We start from the raw sequence: 25315 nt of genomic DNA, 5'->3' as shown, positions 1-25315 counted from the left end.
TGCAGCAGAAAAGGCAATAGCAGAGCTGCATGATAAATTGAAATAATGAGATATAATTTGCTAACTAGGAGTTTTTCTTTAGGCTCTCAAAAGATTTGCACAATTATTTCTTATACAAGAAACGCTCCTGTACCTACTTTGGATTTTGACTGAAGCATTTCAACAGGTTGCCATGTGATTTGATAGACATTTTTCCCGCAGGTAATTACTTTACGTTTTTATTCAAGTCTATCTATCTATTAAGTTAAAATGTTCAGGACTTTGGTCTGTATAAAAAAGCTGACATTAAACTCAGTTGTAGTTCTGGCAGGACACGGAGTCAAGCTCAGCCAGCAATCTCGGCTTCTTGGCTCTCTGTATCTATTAGCTTGCCATTTCTCCACTGTATTTGGTAGGATGAGCCAGAGACATTGATTACAGTATGTCTGCACTTGGGAGTAAGACTTAATATTATCTTGACTTTCCACATGCATTTATATGTATAACCTGAGGGAGGAGATCATTTTAAACCTTATTTTCTGGCAGTTGCTTCTTTTAACAGATTTATGTCAATTTTTACATCCCTGTGACTCCTGACACTGAACGTATGGCATTCTACCTGTTGATTATTATTAGGTAAAAGTAACTGCCCTGGGATGTAACCAAGATCACTGCCAATCTGCAAGTCTAACTTTCACAAAGATTTTTATCTTTGTTAGAATTAACACAGCAAATGTGCTAATATCAGTATGAGCTCAGAGCAATGCTGAAGTTCAGTCTGAAAGATCTCAGTGGCTGCGGCTGAGCCATTACACCAAACTTATCTACATTCTAGCTTTAAACACTTAACTCATTACTTATTTATGTGTTACTTTATAATATGAATTTCCATCAACACCACACTCCAAACTCATATTATTATGCTTCCAATCTCCCAGCCTTCCTCACTCTCTTCTTGCTGTTTTGACTTTTGACCCCAGCAGGAACAAGTGGGACACAACCCTGACTCTCACAGAAGTAATGCATATTAATTAACCACTTGAGCATGGAGACTGTTTCATCCATTAACATACAAAAGCTCAACAGAACCTCCTTATTAGCGCTGTATAATTGCTCCTTCACTCTGCACTGAACTGTGTCTGACTGCGTTATAGCAGAAATAAGAGGACACGCTGCTGCAGCAGCCTAATTCTCCCTAGACATTCAACTAATATGATGGACATGGCAAGCTAAGGCTAATTTAATATAGATAGTTGTGCATAAGTGAAAGAAGCAGGAGCTGGAGATGTGATTAGCTCCATCTCTCAGGATTCATTTAGGAATCGGAGAGACTGTAGATGGTAAGATGGCAGATGGGTTTCAAAAGTGTTTATTAATTGATCATATCTAATGGCTTAATATTCACAAGGGGAGAGTGGTGAGATGAATATGAATATGAAGTAGACAATTAGAGCTAATGCTTTAGGGCCCGGTTGCTTTATCGCTGTGGATATTGGTGCAGCGAATTCAGGGGAGTTGCTATTTATCTGTTTGTTTTTCTTTTTTCTGGAACCTGTCTCCTCCAATTTATGTTATTCTTTTACTTTGCTATGAGGCGAAGAAAAAGAAATCTAATCAGGGGCAACGTGAGCAGCTTTAACAACTTTCAAATGCAATAATAATAGTCTGAGTGTTTAAAAAATAGCTGTCGACAAACAGTGGAATCTGATATATATGTATATCTTTGTTCTGGCTATTCTTGATGGATTTCGTTTGCATTTTACCGTGCGTCCTCTAATGACACAAGCTGCATATCTGTGACCTCATTTCTGAGTCTGTGAGTGCAAAACTGTTTATTTTTCCCCTATAGTCTGAGTGTATGTCTTCACACAAGCCAGAGCTGATTTTGTGAGACATCCAGATGCCATTTTAAACAAGGCTCCATTCACTCTCGTCTTCTCTTTGGCCCTATTCTTCTGTCCCACGCCACATTTGTCTGAGTAAAAGCTCTGTAACTTATTCGTGGTCCAACAAGCAATGTCTGGTGAAAAGGGACAGAGACGGGAAATTGGATTTCTTCTGCTCTCTAGATGTGCTAGTGTATGGGCGCTCCCTATGTCCCCAGTCGCACTGTTCTCTCAATCACTTTCTTACTCACTGTGCAACAACATAAGGCTATTAGAGCTGTCGCATAGATGAATGTAATCCATGCTCAGTGCTGTGGTGAATTACAGAGCATCGTCCCTCTTTGCCATGTCTAATGGGACAAAGCCAACACTTCAAAGCCTTTCTTTAAAGCAGGTGTTTGAGAGGTTGTAAGCATTAGACTTTAGCATTATTACTATAAATATGTATTTCAAATAAATCTGGGCTGTGAAATTACATCATTGAATTCACATGGTCTTGGCATGTAACACACAAAAGCCCAGTGATCTCATGTTTGATTAGGAGCCTGCTGTAAACATTCAAACTGACAGCAGGATGACAATTAAACAAATTTCCCAAGCATTTCAGAAGCAGAGCGTTTCTTGTACATATGCCCAATATACCTCAATAATAATTCGAATAATTCTCATTTGGTTTCATTAGAATCTTTAAAAAAAAAGAAGAAGAGGTGTTTAAGATGCATCATGCATTTTCAGCTCTTTTCACTACTGTGACAAATAACTGTTTCGGTAGGATGCAACAATTTGCTTATTTGCACATTCCTGCAGTACAAATGATTACTGCGTAATTACCTTGTCAACTCTGAATGAGGATGTAGAGTAGAAATGTAATGAAAATGCAGAAGCAAGCAAAACAAAATACATTTCATGCATGTCACAGCGGTAGCAAAGCACACAAAGATGCTTTCTTTAATTTCGCAAAACAGATATTGTGATGTGCAAAAGTCTTGAGCCACCCCTTGTTTCTTCCAAGCAGCCAGACTTTCTTGCAATTTTTTATATCTTGAGTAATAGTTCTCCAGGCTCCTGCCACTTAACACTGACGTATGACTCATTCAAACATGAAAAAGGCACCTAACTCAAGGGAGGAACCAGTGCTGTGTCACATAACAGACAACTTAGCAAAGAACCCGTTTTAAATTCCATCTTTAGGCACTTTTAAATGAGGAGAAACACCGGAACAAAACACCGTAAAAAAATAAAAACCCAAAACACCAAAGCCATGCCGTCACATTTTTGTTCAGTGCTGGCAAGACCATTAATAGATCTTTGCAAAGATGTATCTTCTTGATTAAAGCCTTTACATCCCAGATGCACCACGCTATGCCAAGAGTTTATTCAGCATCTGTGTGGCCTCCAGCAAATGTTCCATGGATACCGCTTAACATTCGTCTGCTGGACAACAGGAAAACATTTGAATTATTTAACATACTGCTGAAGTGAAAACAGCTTGGAGGATAAGATTTTGTGTGTCCTAAGCCGGAATGCACAGCTGAGCACAGCAGGATGTCAGATCAAACGGTGGGTGTGCATTCAACTCTTACTTAGGGTGCGCAAATTGAATGAAACTGATTGCTACATGTTGTAATTACCATGAAAGAGAGAGAGCAACAAGATACACCTCATACATACAGCAGCCAGGCAGTCATAGATTTGGTTTCTACTTGGTGAAATGTTGCTCAGAGCACCATGCCGTTTTAATGAGTGTCTGATATCTTCTGACATTGTGTTGCAACTTCTGGTGGTGATTTATGTCAATCGCCTTGTGATACTCACAGGAGGAATGACTGCTGGGGAAGCTCTTGCGCCCCTCGGAGACTACCGCCGGCTCCCCAGTGCAAAGCATCTTTGCATTCATTTGCCCATCTGGGAAACAACGCTGTAAGTAGTCTGGCCTCGGTCTGAAAATCAAACAATACCATCGACGGGAAGAATTTCATTTTACTTGTCAAGAGTGAAAAAGGGATCTCATGTGGCAAGGGCCAAGAGCCTAACATTTAGCATTACTGACACTGCCTTTAAAAAAACATGGGCTTGTTTAACGTACCTGCCAACAATCAACTTGATAGTATTTGTGAAGACTCCGTTTAGAGCAAGAGCCAGGGATACAGCTGGAGGAAGAGAGACACATAACTGAACATTTTACAGTGTTGGGGTACTAAGACTGACATTTTTCAGCATCTGTAGGACTAATTGAAACCATCACGCTGCAGTAAATCATTCATTCTGTCAGTGTGACAAAGATTCGGGCAGGTTTACTTCTCCTCTGATATAATATAGCAATAAAACATCGATGGGAATTTCCCTTGCAGGTGGACACATGGTTGTTAGGGTCGTGTGTGAGCAGCAACAGTAGCGAGTAGGACTGACAAATGTATGCTTAGCTACCCTGTGAGACTCGTGGTGCTTTGAGCTACCATAAATGCCCCATCTAGCTTTTGTTTTAGGAGTGTGGGTAAATTGCCGTGGACCAAATATAACAGATGTCTGTCAGATCAAATCCAGCAATAAGCTTTCTCATCTCACAGTAGTGATAAAATTTTAGGTTCAGTCAAGGCTCGGGGCATAGGGTGTCTTGTTCGATCATCTCAGGATTACATCTTTGTCTCTTTTGCAGATGAAGTGGTCATGACAGCTTCATGAGGCAGCAACATTCAGATTTATGCAGCCGGGTGTTAGAATAAGAATGAGGACCTCAAACTGAAGCCGTGGCTATCAACTGGGTCGGCAATGAGTTTGCGAGATAGCCTTAAATAGAGCCACTGCTCTTCCACCAATACAATGAGACACGTGCCGCTTTTGAGCATGTCTATTCTATAGATGGACATCTAGCAGGTGAGAAGTTGGCTGAGAAAAGCTTCGACAAAGACTTAGAAGAGCTGGAAAACATGGGCAAGGGTAAGCCCTATTGCACACCAACAAAACTTAGGTAAGCAGTAAAAAATAGATCATTTGAATATAATGTCTAAGTTTAGTAACAGTATTAGTACTAAATACAAAGGGTGAGATTGATGTGTTACTTGTTAGATTTGAAAATGTGATAAAAGTAAAGAAAGAATCCTCACAGAAAAACTGACATAAGCGCATCCTTTTAGAGCCTAGTCTGACTGTGAAGCAATTCCTGCTTTATTAAACATCCATGATGGGGAACAGGAAAACTCCAATAGGTTGACAGGTAGGTGTTATACTGTAAATGTATGTTCATTTAATTAGCTGTAAAGAAAACCACCGGGACTCATCATTAGTACCCTGACCTCATAGGTTCATCCCAGTAGTCCGCAGTGGAAATGAGTCCATTCACCCTACCACCAAAACACACATGAATTATCTTCCTGAGTGGCTGACAGGAGCACAGATTCAGTATTATTTCACAGCTGGATAATTTGGGCAAACCAGTGCAGATCAAATGAAATCCCAGAATGAGGCACATACCGTCTCGGCAGGGACGTTAAATTGCAGCGCGTTTCCCTCATCCTTTGTCAGATCTCTGTCAGGATAAAACTATTGCTCCACTCCAACTCCCTAACATGTTAGGAAATCCTTTTTGGTGCTTGCTGACGGTCATTATTGCACTAATGATTTTTTTGCTGACCTATAGCCAAACGTAACGCTGACACAGTTTGACAGTTTGTGTTTTGCGCTTAATGCCCATTTAACTCCTGCTACACAATAAGCAGATTTCTGCTGATGAAAGTGGTTGCTATAAATATAATGTGCATCTAGTGCGGTGGACTGCCATATGGCACGCATGTATATTCCCACCCTGCAACTCTGTCCTTCCAGTTCGGCCAAAATTCACCTCACATCCACTAATTAATCTTGAAGGGTCCGAGAGGAGCTTGCATGATTAGCCATTTTTTAGCCCACCATGAGGGATCCTAATATATTCATCCCCCTAATATAGTATTCATCCGGCACCAGTCCCTATGCCAAATAGGTCTACTTACATTTGGATTGGGGCTATGCCTCTGCAAACCAAATCTGGTCGCATTCATATGCATATACCCTAGAGTTTGCCCCAATGATTACTCTAAGGCACAGTTTCAGGAAATTAGTAGCCTCATGAATAAAGATAGGACTGCGGCCGTTACATTAGCAAAGACCCTCTCTTTCAGCTCTTACAGAAAAACAAGGTGATTTGTGGGATTTGACGAAATCACCGATTGTTTAAATCGATTGTCATATCCTTAATATATTGCTACCCTCTAAATCTTCTCTCTTTTTAACAGCACAGGTGTTCAAACATAGAGCCTCGTTTTTTATATAGTACTTTCATAACTAGATGCTGATGCTTTGACACATGAGCGTAAACACAAATGCATTCTTGTACTCTGCTGGAAGATTGATCCCCATACACACAGTAAAAAACATAAGTAAATAAGAACGTCACTATATGTGTGGTATGGGATCTCACACTCAGATGCTGAGCAATATTATTCATTCTTTGTCACCAAAAACACACATAAAGAAATCATTACAGGATCATCTGCCGTTCTCCGAGAGTCGTATATAATATAATCAAACTTCCAAGATGGCATCGTTGTATCTTCACTGAGATAATCACGTAATTAAGCAGCATGACTTTGGGAATGATAAAGGATTATTAGACAACTCTAAAAAGAAAAACAATCCTTTTCACTCCAAAGAAAATGAGGCAAAGAGGCAGTGTGTTAGTAGATTGCACTGTATCAAACATTAAAACCCAGTACATTAGAAAAACTAATTTCCATTGGTACTCGGGAAATCTAACTCAAAACCCACAAATTATGAAAGTTCAATTAAATCTGTCTGAAAATTTGATTTATAGATTCAGAGTTAGAGGACCCTCAGGGACTGCTTGAAACCCCATAAATTAGCAAGAATATGAGGACAGCTACTTTTCGGTGATTTTAGTTTGGCATGAAAAATAAATTGGTCTGTAGGTAAAGCTACTTTTTAACCACAGACCCAGTTGAACAGCTGCTTTCCTTTTCTTTCTCATTCAGTCTTGCGGAAGAATTGGTTCAAAGCTACTTTCAGTAATGTGATCATGTAGAAACTTGTCAAAATAATGGGCTTCCTTTTAGTCTTTGTTCTTCGGCGTGATGCTGCTTTCTCGTTCAGCTTCTAGGAGTGCCTCTCTGCAGGCAGTAATGGGCCTGTTTAGTTCTACACAACACTGTAATCTCGGGACCGATGCACTGAGCTACGCTCGCTCCCCCCATTCATCTTTGGGAGAATCTTTAATTGGATTTGTGTTAAACTTTCTTAATGCTGTCTGATGTGCCAAAGCCTCTGCAGGCCTCTGGACCCAGTGGAAAATGGCATATCAGTGCGGAGGAAACGCTCAGATGTTGCCTGATAGAACAAACAGCATAAAATTTCAATTGGTAAATACTCGTGGTTGCTGTGATTAAGATCAATTTGTGCAGTACCAGCAAACACAAAGATCTGCACCGTTAAGTAAAACCAGGTCGAACTGTGGAAAGATCAAACGGATTAAAGAAACAGACATTTTTTAATAGTTATTTTACAAGAAATCCAAACCACACAGTATTACACTACATGCAATATAAATGTCAGTTGAAGACTTCTAATGGGCTAGATTACACTGACAATAATCAGCAACAAATTTGTGACATTTCAAACAAATAACTCCACGAACCTAAACAAGCCTCTTTTATCTCTGTCTTGTCCGTCCTCTGAATTATCTTCACCACAAATATCACTGCCAGTGGAGTAAGGAATGAAATTGCCTGTAAGGAAATAAAGACAGTGACAAATATATGGTTATTACTGTGACATTAGAGATGTACTACAGCACTCTATTAGGTCTTTTTTTTTCTTTTTTTTTTTTTGCAGGTTAATTGTGAAATGATTTGTGCCTCTGGGAATGACCCGAGCCCATCTATTATTCAGAGTTAATTTTAACAAGGCAAACTGAGGGGCAAAACAAGCTTCTTTATTGTTCAGTGGTTCTTCGTGCCTGAGCTGAGAGAATTATGCCCTTAGTTTGATATGAGATTGGGGCCCTCTCAGCACCTAGGTAATTATTCATGCCCGAGAATCTATTAATTACTCTCTGGACAAATTCTGCATATTTTCTTTTCCTTAAGCAACAGAGGTAGCAAAAAACAAAGGTAGTGTTTTAGTCCCATTATTATAACGCACACATATTCCTTTCCCTGTGAGTCCTGTTCATTAGTTCAGCTGTGTACATCCTGAGTATGTTTGTGTATCGCTGCCAATTATGATCTCATTTTGCACCTCACTATCCCCTCGAAATAGCTCAAACGTGTAATCACACTTTCATTCACACTCATAAGTGAAGCGAGAGTTGCTCTCTGAATTTCAATTTAAACAAGTCACTGTGGGTTTTTTTAACCTTGTAACACGGCAGTCGGTTTGGTGCAAAGTGCACACGTCCTACTAAAGCTGAACAACATAATGCAAAACTTAATGTACAATAAAAGACAAAGTGTACTCTGGACAATGTAACTTATAACTTTAACATACATGAAATATATTATCGTTGCAAATGCAAATGGAGACATATAAAATTTTCTTACAGCATCTTTATTTTGTACATTTTGGCATATTTAGAGTGAAACACACAATAAATCAGGCAAAGCGCGGAAACCTTGTGATTGAAAAGTTGCTACACTATAGTGCCAAAAGCATTCATGGCCCCTTCCTGTTCCTACATACACAAAGCCTATAAAGACATAGCCTGAAAAGACATAAAGACAAAGTCTAAAAAGACATGGTTGAGCTGGTGTGGAAGAACTTGACTGGCCTGCACACAGTCCAGACCTCAGAATACTTCTGAGGTGCCTGCGAGCCAGGTCTTATTGTCCAACATGGTCTTCTGGAAGTTCCCATAAACACACTCCTAAACCTCGTTGAAAGCCTACCCAGAAGAGCTTAAGCTGTTATAGCTGCAAAGGATGGGCTAACATCGTATTAAACCAGGGGCGGGGGAACTCCAGGCCCCGAGGTCAGGTGTTCTGCAGGTTTTAGATGCATCCTTAATCCAACACAGCAGATCTATATGGCTAAATTACCTCCTCAACATGTCTTGAAGTTCTCCAGAGGCCTGGTAATGAACTAATGATTTGATTCAGGTGTGTTGACCCAGGGTAATCTCTAAAACCTGTATTAAACCCTATGGATTAAGAATTGGATGTCACTCAAGGCAAACAAGCAAATAATTTTGGCAGTATAGTACATCATGGGCATGCAATGTTTTTGGGTTCCCAGCCAGATCTACCTCTCACGTATGACATTCAAAAAGATCAAGACTGAAATGTCCAAAGTGCACAGCTGGAGGCTTTTCCATACGTCATTTTAGAATATAAAGATTTTGTTAACTGTTTCTTTTACATTTACTAAGCATACCTTTTAATCAATTAACAGTAAGCCTATTTAATACTTAACAGACACATATCTTGTTCTTTAACTCCTTATATAACAGCATTTTATCGTATTTGCAATACATTTGTAAACTGCAATGTTTATATTTCTTTACATTTACATGTACTTTTGAGATTTGCCCATCTCCTTAGGGCTCATGCAGGATAGCAACTAATTCATAAAACAATTAATATCACTGCCTAGTATTTGGAGCAAATTTCATTTCACTTCATAGAGAGATTATTACTGTAGATAATGTTTTAGAATACTTTATACTCATATTAACTTCTTCAAGGCTTCATCTGGAAATCATGCATAATCAACTACCGGTATTTGCATAAACAGTGCAAAAATGGAAACAGTTGCAATTTTTGTATTTTACTGATTTGTAAAGCTTTTTTTCCACTTCATGGGCAGCTTTTAATTATTAGATAAATTCTCCACACCTTCAGAGCTGTTGTTAGAACAGTGACACTGAATAACTTGAGTTGTGCATAGTTTCCTAGACGACTGTAGGGTGGTGGGAGTGTGGGGTAATTTACAGTCGTGTCATGAGTGAAGATCTTTGCACACTGAAGTTGTGATAATCTATAAATTAAACACAAACCAAAAGAGTGATGATGAGCTTTAAATAATCTTGTTCGTGAATGGTGTTTGGCTGGACATTCAGCTCAGCTGTTGAACTGTAATCGCTTGCTTATGTGAATGTGAGTGTTTTTTCTGCTCGACTGGCGCGTTCTATGACTAATGCATTTTCAAGTGCTTATCACAAATTACCCATCAAATGTTTCACTGATGAGCAATTTAAAGCTCGGCTTTTATTTATTTTCCATTTGAGAAAATCTGCTTCTGCTTTAGCCGTTTTATGTTAAGCACTAACTTTTCTGTCACAAAAGCTTCTAAACATCAAGAAGAGCTGCCAAGATAAGCTCAAGTGGATCAGTTGTTGATGTTTAATGGGCTGTATTCAGGCACTTGGGGTAAAGGTGTTGGGTTTTGCATTGCGTAAGCTGACAGTTGTCTCGAATTGACAGACAGTTAGAACTTACCACCTACTACGCAGCTGTTTCTGCACATAATAATTTGATTGTTGACTGATGTGTGTCAAGCAGCACAGGATGGAGTGGAGCACCAGTCACTCAAACGCTGACATTTCAACAGGTACGCTACATGAGCAATAGGCATCCAAAGGTTTGCCTGCTGAGATGGTTTGATTAAACAGTCAGAACCTTCTAAAAGGTCTTCTAACAAGGAATAATGTAGATAAGCTTGTCCTGCTGTGAACGATTACATACACATGTAACCGATCTGAGAATGTTATGCTAAAATAAGTAATTTCTTGATTGCAATATTAAGAAATATCAAAGAGATAATTGTAAATATCTGTAGCTTAAATACCATTTCTGCCACAGGACAGTGTAACAGCATGCAAAGCCTGTTATAACATAGTAGTGGTCCTGCTCTCTTGCCACGAGATATCTGACTGTTAAAGCTCTAAAAGATAGTTTGATCAATCTTTGGAAACCATTTACTGTATGATGTTGCATGGTAGAATGCAATCACTGTTAAAACTCAGTTTTGGGGACTGAGTCGTGAAATATCACCTTTAAAAAGCAGGTCTGCTTGACATCTCATTTCCTGAGAGTGCAGATTGTTCAGGTTTTAAGGTTCAACAGATCTTGTTTTATATTTCATTTCACTGCAACTTCAAATTCAAACACTTTGAGGGACACATAATTCACATTTATACACTCATACATAAATTTATGCATTTATTTATTTTATATAAAGGGCTTAAAGCTGTTTTGTGTTGTCCTATTTTACTATAATCACTCTTTCAAGTGGTATCATTAGAGGTAGAAAACAATGACTCACTCAGGGATTTGAGCATTGTTGGTTAAGTGTACTGAAGCCAGTGATTGTTGCTGTTAACTGAGGTCAAAATTGGCAGACCCTCCAATCGATGCTGGATAAAAACGTCAGGTTATCTGTTCAGTGCTTCCAGCAAGAGGCAGAGAAAAATTACTTTCCATCCATGCTGCATCGGCTAGAAATTCATCTTAACAGAGGACCACCTACGGCTGTCCAAAACAGATATTTACATTGCTGCGCTAAGCACCACAGTTCTTTAAAGCTGTTTTCGTATTTGTTACCAGGATTCAGGCCTCAGCTCATCAGTAAAAATACAACCATGTGCAGAAATGATGCAGAAATTGTTAAACATGGAAACAACGCAAAAATTACCAAGTGCTTAGTGCCAAGTCTGACATAAGAGGAATGCATAGTTAAACAGGCAGTACTTACGAACATGACCCTCTTGGGAATGTGGTCTGACTCAACTAGAGGATTCTTGTAGAGCCAAAGCTCCTCTGGTTGAATCACTCTCTCAAAGGGCTCCAGAAACTCTGTAAATCTGTGGCAGGGAATAAATGCACATTGATCAGTAACTAACACTTTATGCACAAGTAATAAAAAAGTACAATTTGAGAGATTGCATGACTTTTTAATATGTGCAAAGTACTTCCAGAAAAAGAAGACCCTGTCGTTCTTCTGCAAAAGTAACCACAACTGAGTCCATGTGAGCAGGACGTCTTTACCCAAGATCAACTACTTTGTGGTCCCACGGCAAAGAGTGTAACGGGCACGCTGGTCCACCGTGTCCATTTCATGCTTTGCCTCTCCAACACACACTTGTTGAGTGGGAGCAAATTAGCATGCCCCTACTTCCTCCAGTCTTCTTGGGCCACCCAGTGATCTGTCAGGCGCGACCTTGTTCTCTGTCATTTCAACAAGGTCTTTTTGTCAATGCACTGCAACACGCTTCAAGCTCCTCGGTTCTGCAAGTGAGCTCCAAGAGACTTCAATTAAAAGTGTTTTTTAAACAAGGACTTCAATAAATCCATCCATTCAATTAATGACTTTAAATCGGCAAAAGCAGCAGATGTTTTAATTAAGCTGAATAGATTTTAACCCTCCACCCCCTCAACAAAAAGTTTAATATGATTAAACTTGTAGCAGTTCTTGGATTTAACAGGCCAACCTCCAGATGAACTGATGCAGCATAGGAAGAAATACCAAGTGAATAATGTTCTCCTCCACAATGTGGGCCCTTCAGCAAAGCATTTATCTACTCCAATAGACATGCTCATTGTCCAGCGGCAGAAATTGGAGAATATTGTGGATCTCGTTCAGCTCTTCGGCGAGAATTTAACTGTGGAAAGTTCAAAAGGCCATTGGGCTCATGTGTCTTCGGTAAACATTGGCTACATAAGAAGGATAAACAACAAATTTTCTTATTTTCACAGGGAAAACAATTACAGAATTTTAATCTCTCAAGGACACATGCAGCACGTTACACACTGGGCCAAGTCTATTTGCTGGTCGGCTCATAATAATGTCTCCTGATGTTTTTGCAAAGGAGCAGCCTAATCAGTACTTGCTCATTTTACACCTTGCTGGGCCCGTGCGCATGATTCACTTCAGCGGCATTACATTCACGGTATGTGGTTCACAATATATTATGCTGTGCTAATGACACGCAATATGCTTCATAAATTACTCAATTTTCCCAGCTTGTATTCTCTTTAACTCTGTTGTTCAGGTATCGGTGACTGGAAATATAATTTTACTCCCCGGGGATTAAAAGCAGAGCAGTATAGACACACAGTCAAGTGAAGATCCCCCCCCCAACTCACCTTAGATACAGACACAAATATACGAACTGAACCTCCATTAGGAGCGCACGCGGCGCTCTTGGATCATTAAATACTGCAATGATCTACCTGTCGCTCTGTAAAGCTTATCTTGCATCCAGTCATTACATTCTTAATGAGTTTTAGGCACACGCTCCCTGAAGATAGCGACACATATTTTCTTTCATGGGTCATGTTAGAATGCACAGCATGCACAGACTTGCTCTGGTGTGTAATCACTTCTTTATATGGGTCCATTAAAGTTTGCTGTTCCACATATAATAATAATAATAATATTAACCTTATACTAACTTTGCATGCTCCTGCCAAATGCATTCATTAGGTTTGTATGGATGTGAAGACTAAGAGTGGTTTGAGATTTGTAACATATCTTAATATGAACAATTTAGAGTCATGTTTTATTTTATGATTTTAAATTACATATGTGTTATGAATTTAAAGAAAGCAGACGCATATGTATGTATGGTTTTAAGGGATGAAAATAAGCTGGAACAAGCTCAGTACTGTAGTTGCATCTCTCTCTCTGCAGGTTTTGTAACTCTCATTTTCATTGTGTAACTTCAAAGATCCCATAATGAGATTTTAAGCATTATTATACCAGCAAGTAATAATTTGTTATATGACGTAATGTACTGGAGTAATGGTGTTCTTAGCAGAGAATGAAGTCACATTTCCTCTGTGTGAGATAGTGCAAGCTTCTCTTTCCAGTGTTTTGTTAGCCAGTCTAATTACTCTTGCACATAAATGTGTGCGAGTCTCCTTCTTCGAATTAGTCACAGACAGGCAGATAGAACTTAAGAAAAACGTAGGCATCAACTTTTAGCTGGACTGCTTAATACTACCTGTCTTGGATGGGCAAAAAAAACAAAAAACCTAAAGATTGTTTTTAGTTAATGCAAAGAGAAACAGGGTATTTTAAACCAGGACAAAAAATGGTTAATGCATTAAGGCTCATAAAAAATCTTCTTTTGTTTCAGTTAGTTTTTGTTATTATTGCTCCAACCCTGCTAGTCACATGACACACTTTTGTGTCAAAATGTGTTCCTTGCAACCAGAGGTGGCCGAGGACTGAGGCCTAAAGGAATCTCAATATTGAACCTGTTGATGGTGCTAGAGTGCTCAGACATGAAACTTGGTCTGATTTCCATTCTTATGTTTTCCACTATCACTAATCAGTGTGTCAAATTGCAGAACTTTTAACCATATGCTTTAGGACTATCATAGACAGAAGAAGACAGATGATGAAGAATAGAAGAAGGCGATGGTGAATAAAAACAATATGGATGCTTGTGAAGTTTTGCCACTCGGTCCCCAGTAATAACTTGACTGAGTTGCATCCGTATTCTGAAACAACGGACAATGGCCGACTCAGTTTTATTATGGCATTGTATTTTCATTGCATTTTTTCCTCTCTCTTCAGTGGAAATGATTGCTTTCATAAGCTCGAAATCAAATGCCTTTTGGACATGTAATATTCCTCTTTCTTTTGGAGAATTTGTATCAAATCTCTTCTAACAAATCAATGCTGCCCACACTGGATTTCCTTTGGCCTGAAATTCAGATTGAATTTTTTGCCTCATCTTTTTCTTTGTTTCCCCAAGTGATAAAATTTATTTAAATGTGAAATTCCAATGTAGTTTATGTGCACTTTAAGGCTCTAGGCTCCAAAAGTCAAACACAGAATTCATTCTTCTTTCTGAGGATAGAAGTACCTGGAAATTAATTTCACCTTTATTGTAATTTACAGACTGCAGCGAACACATTTACAAGGTGGTGATGGAAGGTCTTTTCTGTGTTTGATAAAGGAAGGGCCATGCTGATCGCATCAAGAGACAATGCGGAGAAAAAAAAAGTCCTCAGTATGTCATCCAGGAAAATATCTGCAGGCGAACTGATTCATAAAGTTGTGAAAGAACTGTGGAGAGGGGTGGTGGGCTGCGTCAAAGATAGAATTGGCACATTCAGATGGTCAAAATGTCTGAAAGGTCTGAATTATGGCCTTTTTATTTATTTATTTCTTGTTAAATGCTCATCTTTATTCTGCTCACTGCAAGAAGATCAAACAGGCACTGCAAATGACCACAGGACCTGAAGCTATAGGAGGAGACACAGAGAAAAAAGCAGCAGAGGAGCAGTGACAAAAAAGGCCACCACATCAGGAAATGCACCACAAAAAGTTTTCTATAAAAGCAGACTCATCAAGGCTCCGCTGAGCCCACCGACATAATCTCTGGCAAGAATAGACAGCTAAGTGCCCATAAAGAGGAGGCACAGCAAATGCCCTGAACTCAGCACCGCCTGCTGGCTGCCTGGGGAGTACTTCATTTTGTTTTATCAGCTTCTGTTTACCCTCTGTAGGAGCAGTATTGAGCAAAGTGATAAACGTCTCTACAGGGGCCAAAGCATAATAGATTAAGCCAACAACAGACCTCAAGGTGAATATGTAAAGGTAACTATTGTTGGCAACAAACCTTTAAGAAAGATTTAATGGAGGCAGTTAGTCTGATTTTTCTGCAAATTGTGCAATTGTATAGGGCCATTTAGGCTGAGTGGAGACAAGGTATGCTACTAATGTCTACATTATTTTTTCTTTTTGCGATGAAATTTGCCTCGTGCCCATTCTTCATCGTTAAAGCTCTGCATTTGGGCCAATTTATCACCACCGGCTCCTATCCATCTCTCCTTGATGCATATCACAAATCTGATGAGCGCAGCCACAGCTAAAGAAATGAAGCAAAATTATTTCCCAACATCTGCTCTTCCTCTATCGTGCTGAAACAATTGGGAGATTTAGCATACAACAGCAGAAAGAACAATATGAGCGTCTTATTCGAAAGCGCTTGATTTACAATGCACTGTGGGCAGAATCGTGGCCTCGGGAATACATTCTTCTGCTGCGCCACTGTGACAGAAAGTGATTTAGAGAAAAAAAAGTAATGGAATTGTTCCTTAATTAGTTATGCAGTGAAGCAATAAGGCACACAGAAGAGCCAAATGGCTTAGTTGGATAAACTTCAGGCAAGTTTCCATTGTCATTTCTAAAAGAAGAGACACAGTGTGAAATGTAAATAAAATCACAGTGATTTGCAAATTAATTTAACCCAACATTTAATTGAGAATAATATAAAGACAGCAAAACAAATTTTGAAAATTTTAACTTTTAACTTAGTTGAATGTATGAAAAATGCCAAAGACAACCCATTCTGACAGGTATAGCAATGCATTTTTGCACCAAGTTAATTCCCAAAGAGCTATGAGTGGAAACTTTGGCATATCTCTGCATGGTGTGCAGTGTCTCCTTAAAAAATTTGAGGAAACTGGACGTGTGAAAGACAAAAGAAGACGTGGCAGGCCTAAAACACTATCTCCAGCAGATAAATAGTATCTGAAAGTCTGTGCTTAAGAATTATGAAAGACAAGTCTTACTCAACAGGTCTGACTGCAATCTAGAGCTCATGAAAAGAAACATTTTCTCAACTACAGTGTTTGGTCTCCTTGGTTGTCAGATTGCTGGCATCGGATAAAAAAAAATAACAAAAACGTCTGTTTCAACATTCGATATGTGTCCTTGGATCCTTTAATGTAAGACAGGGTTTAAATATTCTGTAAGTTATTACATTTTTCTAATTAATTTTATACAAAGCTCCAGCTTTTCTGGAAGTTGAGTTGCAAGTTTGAAAGTAATCTTCCAGCTTCCAGAGAGAGAGACTGTGTTTGTATACTAACTTATCACAGATACATCCAACAGAAGCTGAGAATTTTCATCAGTCCTGATTTCATTATTTTTGCAAGCAGGGGTTTGCTTACTGTAGCTTGACTAAACTGCCCAGAGCCCTTATTAGACTACAGTCACACAGGTGACTGTCTACAGGTGCTGGAGGCAGCAGAGCAACACTTACACTACACAGCTCACTTTCTGTGGCAGACAGAGTGTGTGACCTTCATCTCTCAAGGGGAAAGGAAAATATCAGGGAGCCTTACAATCTCCATGACACAGAGTTCAAAGCACAGTACAAGTGTCTCGTCTGGTGTTTTAGAGTTAACTCCCAAGCAAGTTCCTTCCTTCCTAAGTGGGGTTAAGCTGCTGTCCTCATTTTGCTGTGCTTTGCACTGAAGTTGTTCTCAGCTACAATGCAATATGTGATGCAATCCGGGGACACATTCATAAAGATGCAGGCATTTTGTCAGGTCATTCACATTTGATTGCATCTGCACTCTCAGGAGGTGCACATTTGGCAATCAGCTAAGCAACTAAGAGCTAGTTGTGTGTGTAGTGAAGGGACTGAGGTAGGAGAGTGCGGGGCTGACCATCTGCCACATTTGGGACAGGATTCGAAATTACTTTTCCCACCAGAGGTAGGCAATCATTACTGCCCTTCCTCTCGGTCTGATGCCACCACATGCACCCCCCACACACACACTACTTATTACTCCAGTCATTTAAACATAGAGGAGGCAGCTATTCAAAAATGAACTTCTGAGATTTACAAGCTATTAGGATCAGAGGTTATGTCAGACCCCACCCTTCACTATTTAGTGAATTTGATTGACTTCTGGTAAACTCCTATTCATTTTCGCTGCACAATATCAAATGCAAATTGAGAATCAGGGCAGTTCAATGAATCTCAATGGTCAGCAGTGAACGTGAAGAGCGGGGGCTTCATTGTGTTTTATCAATAAAAATGTGTACTGATAGAAGAGAGAAAGGGCTATGCAAGGGAGGAATAATAAGTGCTATGATGGGAGAGAATAGAAGAGAAGAGTCTGCTGGCTTTCTGATCTCTGGCTGAGTTATGTCCCAGTGGTTTGCTGGCACACACGTGGGCTGTTTTGGAATGACTTCCTTCAAGCATGCTGCTCCGATAGATCTCTATATTGTCTCAGCTGACTACAGCACAGTTTAAAAGGAATAACTGAGCAATAATGCACAGACTAGATTTAGAAATGTTAAGAATATGGTTGCAAAAAAACAAACTTTTTGCTTACAGCTTTTTAGTAATTGGAAGACTTTATTAAATTCTTTCGTTCGGTTCAACTCAGGCATAGAAGTGTATCTAATGACTTCTTAAAGTGGGTCAAAAACACTTCCCCCCCCCCCCTGTTAGAAATAGAGTGAATGAGTAAGCTGAGAGCTGAATGAGATGAATGGTATGCAGATCTGTGAAATGTGCTGTGGCGATGTTTTAACCTACAAAAGTAGAATTTGTAATGATTGATGGCTGAGAGTCACAGTGGGTGAGCCTGGATTTATCACAAATCCACAACTTACACACACTCAACACTGCTGAAAGGGAAAAGACGAGTACGGGTTTTTGCTTAAGTTACAAATTTTTATTCCACATAGGAGAGAAAAAAAATCCTGTCTCTGCTATTCCAGCAAAATCAAATCTAACTCCTCTGGCACAGCTGGATTCAAATAAGACAACCGGGTATCTGTAATTTCATATAGCGCTGCTGATGATGGAATTGGATTAGCGCTGGTTCACAGTGGAGAAAGAGCAAAGCTGAACGACAAACTGAGGATACATTCTTGATTTAATTATGCAAATTTTATTTCATTTATTACCAGGGCCTGCAGACCACAGCACAGCAATCCTGTCTTGATACTTAACACGTGCTTGTATGTGTACGTTTGTGTGTGTGTGTGTGTGTGTGTGTGTGTGTGTGTGTGTGTGTGTGTGTGTGTGTGTGTGTGTGTGTGTGTGTGTGTGTGTGTGTGTGTGTGTGACTGTTGCTCACTGACCGAAGGCTGGAAGATAATTGCACTCTTTCAAAAGAGAAGTTTAAATCAGGCTAGCAGCGATCTACCTGGCAAAATTCTGTTGGATATAATGATATTTGAGGCTGCATATTTATTTTTTTAGGCTGCAAAGAGACCAGACAGCAGGGAAACAAGTGGAAACAGAAGGCATTAAGCTTGGAGGCGAGGCTGTGTGACCGGCTATGGCAGGGGGTTTAAAGGCTGGAGTTTGGAGACAGAATTGAAGCTTGGGAAAGTCTTGAGCTGAGGCAACGTTGTGCCTCTGAGCGAAAAAGTTCTTTAACCTTTTCCAGCAAAACAGTCACAGCTTGAGTTTGGATTGGATACACATGACTAAATCATACAACAAAGGTCGTACACCTGCTATGGGGAAAATCACCCTTAATAATATTAATATAGCCATCAGAAGTTCCTATAGAGCCAACTCCATGACTGGCATTAACACTGTCACCTGAATTTCCAAGACATACTAAAAAATTCCAAGTGGCTTCTTTATTTTGCAAGTCTGAATTTGGTGTGGACAATAAGTGTCACATGCCCTCTCTTTCTGTGTCTGTGCTACTGGTTACAGTCAGGGCTTTGGCCAGACGTGTCGAGAATGCATAGCATCAGTCCTGTCACAGGCAGGGAAGAGAGGAGGGGAGCAAAATAGATGCTGAGTGACACTGAGCTAGCGCTGCCTTCCCTGGAGGAATCCCGTCTGAAGTTGGCTAAAGAAACAGAAAATCCTTCACTTGTCACACAAAACCCTGGTGGGGGATACAGTGGAAAACTAGGTCCTTTTTTTTTTAATTACCCATTGAAGCTGGCTAAATCAAGAGGGTGCATTGAAAAGCTGAGGGCTGGCTTAGTAACACTGAAGGTGTCTGTTCACGATAAAAGCCCCACAGACACTTTTGGAAAGGTCAGAGCCTCACATCTGAGGCAGGTATTAGGAAATGCAGCCATATGAAGCTGGCAGGACATCACCAAAGGGACACGAAGGAAGCATGGTGGGGTGGGGGCACATGGTGAGATAAGAGTACCAACCCACAATAGGAAGGAGAAGAGCGAGGCTGCCATGTACTGAAGATTTGCCAGAAAGCTTTGCACAGGCTCAACAGGTCCAAAGCTTATATTCACTGAGCATGCTGAGTAAATGCATCAACTTTAACACCCCACTGGTGTTAACTCATCATATTAGTTGAGCTCTCTCTCTCTCCATTGTGCAGAGAAAATTGCCACACTCAGTGCTCCCACATAAAACAGTAGCAACAAGGAGCTGTTCTACAATAAAATGCTGTCGCCTGAATTTCTGACGCACGCAGCTTGTCAACGGCTTTTAATTCCACACATTTCAATGATGGCTTCACTATAACACAGGAATGAAGCAACAGGCATCAGCCTATAAAATTTTTAAAAAAAGTTTAACACATTGGGATATATAATAATAATAATAATAATAATAATAATAATAATAATAATAATAATAATAACTCCTTTAAACCTAACTACACATCTGTAATCCAATTGATTTAATCCATACAATATGTAATGCAGGTGTAACTACTACGACTGTTAGACAAACAACAGAAATATCCATGTACTACTACTACGATATGTAACAGGCTATTGTTCTTCAAGGAAATGATAAAATTCCCAAAAGCTCTGCTATGTAAGCAGGGGCCTGTCCAATATATTTTTAAAATTGGATTCTAAATTTCAACGGAAGTCAGTGAAAGGATGCAAGGATAGATATAATATGTGACCGCCAGCTAGATTTTGTTAGCAGCCTTGCCGCTGTGCTACGCACCAATTGGTGACAAGCTTTGGAGGACTGAGAGATGCACGGGAAGAGTGAATTGTAATGATCAAAGTGGGAGAAAATCAAAGTGTGTACTAAACAGTGTTGGTCAAGTTACTTGAAAAAAGTAATCAGTAACTAATTACTGATTACTCCCCCAAAAAAGTAATCCCGTTACTTTACTGATTACTTATTTCCAAAAGTAATTAATTACTTAGTTACTTAGTTACTTTTTAAAAACACGATTTACAACCTGAAGAGGTGATAAAGTGATAGATCTTTCAGCCCAATTCTACTTTTTCTACATAATCCATCATACAAAATGTAATCAAATGGAAAAGTCTCTTTTTAAAACTTGTTTTATCAGTTTTAATCTTTTAACTTTATGCATCAAGCAAAACATTTAATTATATGCAACATTCTCTGACTTGAATAAATTAGTTTAACATTTAAACCTATTTTCTACACATTCCAGCACATAAAATAAAATATTTTTTGTGTTTTCACTCACTCTTTCAAACAGATGCAAGTAAAACACAGCAGAAAATAAATAAAGTCAAAGACTCAGCGGTCCTTTTGCTCTATTTTCACCTGTAAAGCAGGAGCAGGGTAGGCGGAGGGTTACCCTGGTGCAGGTGTGCTGCGGTCAGTTGAAGAATCCGCGCGAGTGTCTCTGTGAATTTCCCATCACGTCGTAGCTACTCGGTGCTTGCTCGGAAGTTTAGGGGTTTTTTTCGCTGTAAAAAGAAGTTTTCTTCCCACGCACGATGGACGCTAATGTTTTTGTCACTTTTTATGGAATCAAACTCAAAGTAAGGTCAGTACTTCCACACTTTAAATGCTGCACGCTCATACTCTCTCCCGCACTCGATATATTATCCATTGTTGATCTGCACACAGCTGCTGTCACCAACGTCGCACTTGCTTACGTCACTGTCATGAGACATTCTCGCAAAAAAAATCACGGTTTTAGTAACGCAGTAACGCAGCGTTCCTATGGGAAAGTAACGGTAATCTAATTACCGATTTTGCAATAGTAATCCCTTACTTTACTCGTTACTTGAAAAAAGTAATCAGATTACAGTAACGCGTTACAAGTAACGCGTTACTGCCCATCTCTGGTACTAAAAGATGGTTGAATGACAGTAAAGGTTTGATTTTCGCAGTATTTGAAAGATCAAGGAGACAAGACTGGGTGACCTTATCCTGTGTCAACATTGAAGCTACCAGCTGTTTGCTCATCATCTCAGATCATTCAAGTCATTTAAAGGGGAACTCTCGAAGCTTTTAGAAAGCAATTATTTAACAAAGAACACTAGTGGACTAGTTGACCAATCTTTGCTATTGTCACTAGTCGGTACCAAACACACTAGATGTTTAAACTAACCATTTTACTTTTTAATTAATGCCCAGTGCAGTTAAATTGTTGTGTTCTAAATGCTATGCATCCACCGGCCACCAGATGGCGCATCAATGTTGAGAAATACCATAAATCTGTAAATTTACACCTTTTCTGTTTGTTAACACTGTAACTGTTAGTTCTTTAAAAGGCGAAAGGATGAGCTCACGCTCTGTTAGTGATAGGGTGAGGTGTTCAATCTACCAGGAGGGGCTCGAAGTAGGGCTGTATTTATATCGTACAACGGCAGGTTAAGCAGCATGAATCATTATTGAAGAATGCAATTAATTGTTTCAAATGCCTTTATTTAGAGAGTTTTTGACATTTTCCAGTAAACAGTTCTCCAGTTTAAGTTGATAGCAGCATCTTTCTAAATTTTAGACTAGTTGGTTAGTTTATTTTTTTCCCCTTTGTTTAGTCTTTGAAGAAATTAGTCACCCAGGAATATCCCTACTAACAGCCACAATGCTTAACAGGCAAAGCATCAAGAAGCAAAAAGGTGTGTGACCATCAATGTTATACAGTCTTTTTGTTCATACCAATATCTTTAATGATGAGTTAAAGATATTCTCCCTTTAAACAGGCTCTGGTTCCAGGCTCTGTTAAATACAAAAGATTTGATTTGTGGAAATGGAGGTGGTATACACAGCAGTGCATAATGATTAACATGCACTACTATGAATAAAAACGTCGGCCACACCTTTGAGTTCAGGTGTTTTCACTTCCACTGTCACAGGCAGAATCAAACTGCCTTTACAGACGTGTGTCAAAAAATGGGTCGTTCTAAAGAGCTCACTGAATTTGATTGGGGTGCTGTGATAGCCGGAGCCCCACTGTTGCAACACATCAGTAATTTCACTTTCTGAAATTACTTCCTTCCAAGATATTCTACATTATTATTAGTGTGGTATTATTGCAAAGATTAAGAGTTTAGGAGCGACAGCAACTCAGTCAAAAAATTGGCAGACCACATAAAATTATAGAGTGAAAAGTGCAGCACTCAAAACATCCTCTGGCATCGACATCAGCACAAAAACCGTGCACCAGGAGCTTCATGGTAGAGTTTTCCATGGCTGAGAAGCTCCTTTAAGTGTAAAATGTAAAGTGTAACTATATACATATGTGGCTGAGTAAGTATTTTTCAATAAACAGTGGGGTACTGCTGGCCTTAACGTAGTAACCATAAGTTTTATTCTTTAAACTTCAAAGAATATGTTTAGAAATAACATATTTCCACTATGTTGACAAAATGTTCTTCTTTTTAAGCCACTTGCTTCTGGTGATTCTTCAAAATCGCTGCTCTAGAAAGAAGTGTAATTCTAGCCAACATTACTTAATGCTTATCTTTGATGTTTCAGAAAGACTTAAGTAGCTGACATGAAAATAACCTTTTAAACTTAATGTGGGACAGAAGGACAGCAGGAAGAGTGAAAAATGAGTACATGAGAGGGACAGCTCAGGTCGAGCGTTTTAGAGATAAAGATAGGGTGGCAAAGCTGAGATGGTTTGGACATGTGCAGAGGAGGGATAGTGGGAATATTGTGGAAAAAATGATATGAATATAGAGCTGCAACTGTGGAGAAAAAGAGGAAGAGCACAGAGGAGATTCGTGGATGTAGTGAAGAAGGACCTGTAAAGGGTTGGTGTGACAAAAGAGGACGGGGTTAGATGGAGGCAGATGATCCACTGTGGCAACCACTAAAGGGAACAACCCAAAGAAGAAGAAAAAGACCGATGGCTGCCAGGGAGTCTTTGTAACTTTGTTACATTAATGAAAAAAACCCTAGCCCTTAATTTGGCCCTAAAAAGAAAAAGAATATAATCTAATAAAATTCATATCTAATGTACATCTAATAGATTTTTATCCAAGCAACTCTCACTACAGTTCTATATAATTATCCTGTGACCTTTGGTTAAACCACAGCCACTGATGGGTGAATGTACATAGGAATTACGTGAGTGTATTTATCAGCCAACCTTGAAATGTTTTAATATAAAAGGTTTCACTGCATTCTTCTTTGAATCTATACAGACACATCATGAATTTAGCAGGCTGAATAGCTGCCATTGGCAATCACCTCAGAAGTTAATAAGTTTTGTGCTTAGTTCAGACAATTTGTTAGGTGTGTGTGTGTGTGTGTGTGTGTGTGTGTGTGTGTGTGTGTGTGTGTGTGTGTGTGTGTGTGTGTGTGTGTGTGTGTGCAGAGCTTATTAAGTTAAGCATAAAGGTAACCATGCTTGGAGCATTAGAGAAAAAGACAAGGGAAAAGGGAGGGAGGTGGAAAGAATTCGACAGAAATCGCTCACACAGATTGGACACAGATGTGGGATTGGAACACACAGCTGACATTTATCCCTGTTGTCATGCTTATTGGTTATTGTAGTAAATGTTAAAGTTGACAGCAACATGAAGGAGAGTGCAGCTTTTTTGCTCATTCAAAGGAAGAGTGAGTGTACAAAACCCTTGCAAATACCACTCAGTGTGAAAGCATCGGGAGATGAGGTCCACTGCTTGTACAAACATGGATACACACACACAGAGGGATGCTGCATTTTTATGGATCTGAAGGATAATAATGATACATCTCCTATCTGTGAAGTCTATATATTCAGTGTTATCACACTGTAATACTTTTACTTTGCTTTCTCAGATTTGTTTAATAGTATTTCGTGGGTATTTTTGTTGTTGTTTTCTGTTGTGAATCTTATCTTCAATGTGATTTTCTTTCCACTTCAGAAAAATGACTTTGTTTTTCATTTTCTTGAAGATTGTTATTGTGGAGACCCTGAATAATATATCATGTGCAGATCTGAAAAGTGAAACCAATGAAGAAAAATGCTTTCGTTCTAGTGGCGAGCGGGATTGTGACTCCACTTGTTGCAAAAAGAAGTCTGACAATATAAAAATCTATGGATTATTTATTTGTTAATTTAATAAACATTTGTCCCAGGACTTAGTGAATACAACATGATTTTGTAATTATGGTCCCGATTAGTGTCAAGAAGGATGACATGCTTGGGAGGGGCAAATTCAAGTTCCTGTTGTATGAGTTTGAGGAGCCCAGCTGTAGTCAGACCATCCATCTGTCATCATGTCCACTTTCAAAACAACGAGATGCTAAGCTTGAGGCTTCAAATCAGGAGCTGTTGAAATAGCTCCATCCATCTTTTATTTAGAATCAATGGCCACGTACAAGAAAATGGAGTCACTTCATTTTTTTTTAATTTCCAAACAATAGCTGTGGGTTCCTACTCGCATTCAGGAGTTAATCATTAATCCTAGTGAAAGGTTTTCTTTCCTCTAGTCAATGAAACTCTGATAAGGAGAAGCTAGGGCGAACACAGTGTTATTGACCGAAATGC

The 25315-nt window shown here is 39.3% G+C and overlaps 1 protein-coding gene across 1 annotated transcript in view; it reads right to left on the bottom strand.

Annotated features, from left to right (window-relative positions):
- Positions 1–25315, bottom strand: part of plpp4 (phospholipid phosphatase 4) — a 47676-nt gene that overhangs the window by 7509 nt on the left and 14852 nt on the right. The window contains exons 2-5 of the mRNA XM_026190243.2: positions 11601–11709; positions 7549–7639; positions 3952–4015; positions 3681–3805 (exon numbers count right to left, since the gene is read on the bottom strand). Coding sequence (XP_026046028.2) covers positions 3681–3805; positions 3952–4015; positions 7549–7639; positions 11601–11709 — 389 coding nt within the window. The remainder of the gene's footprint in view (positions 1–3680; positions 3806–3951; positions 4016–7548; positions 7640–11600; positions 11710–25315) is intronic.

The sequence above is a fragment of the Astatotilapia calliptera genome, chromosome 13, assembly GCF_964374335.1.
Source record: "Astatotilapia calliptera chromosome 13, fAstCal68.1, whole genome shotgun sequence".
NCBI classification, from domain to species: Eukaryota; Metazoa; Chordata; class Actinopteri; order Cichliformes; family Cichlidae; genus Astatotilapia; species Astatotilapia calliptera.
This window is presented reverse-complemented; position numbering and strand designations above follow the sequence as displayed.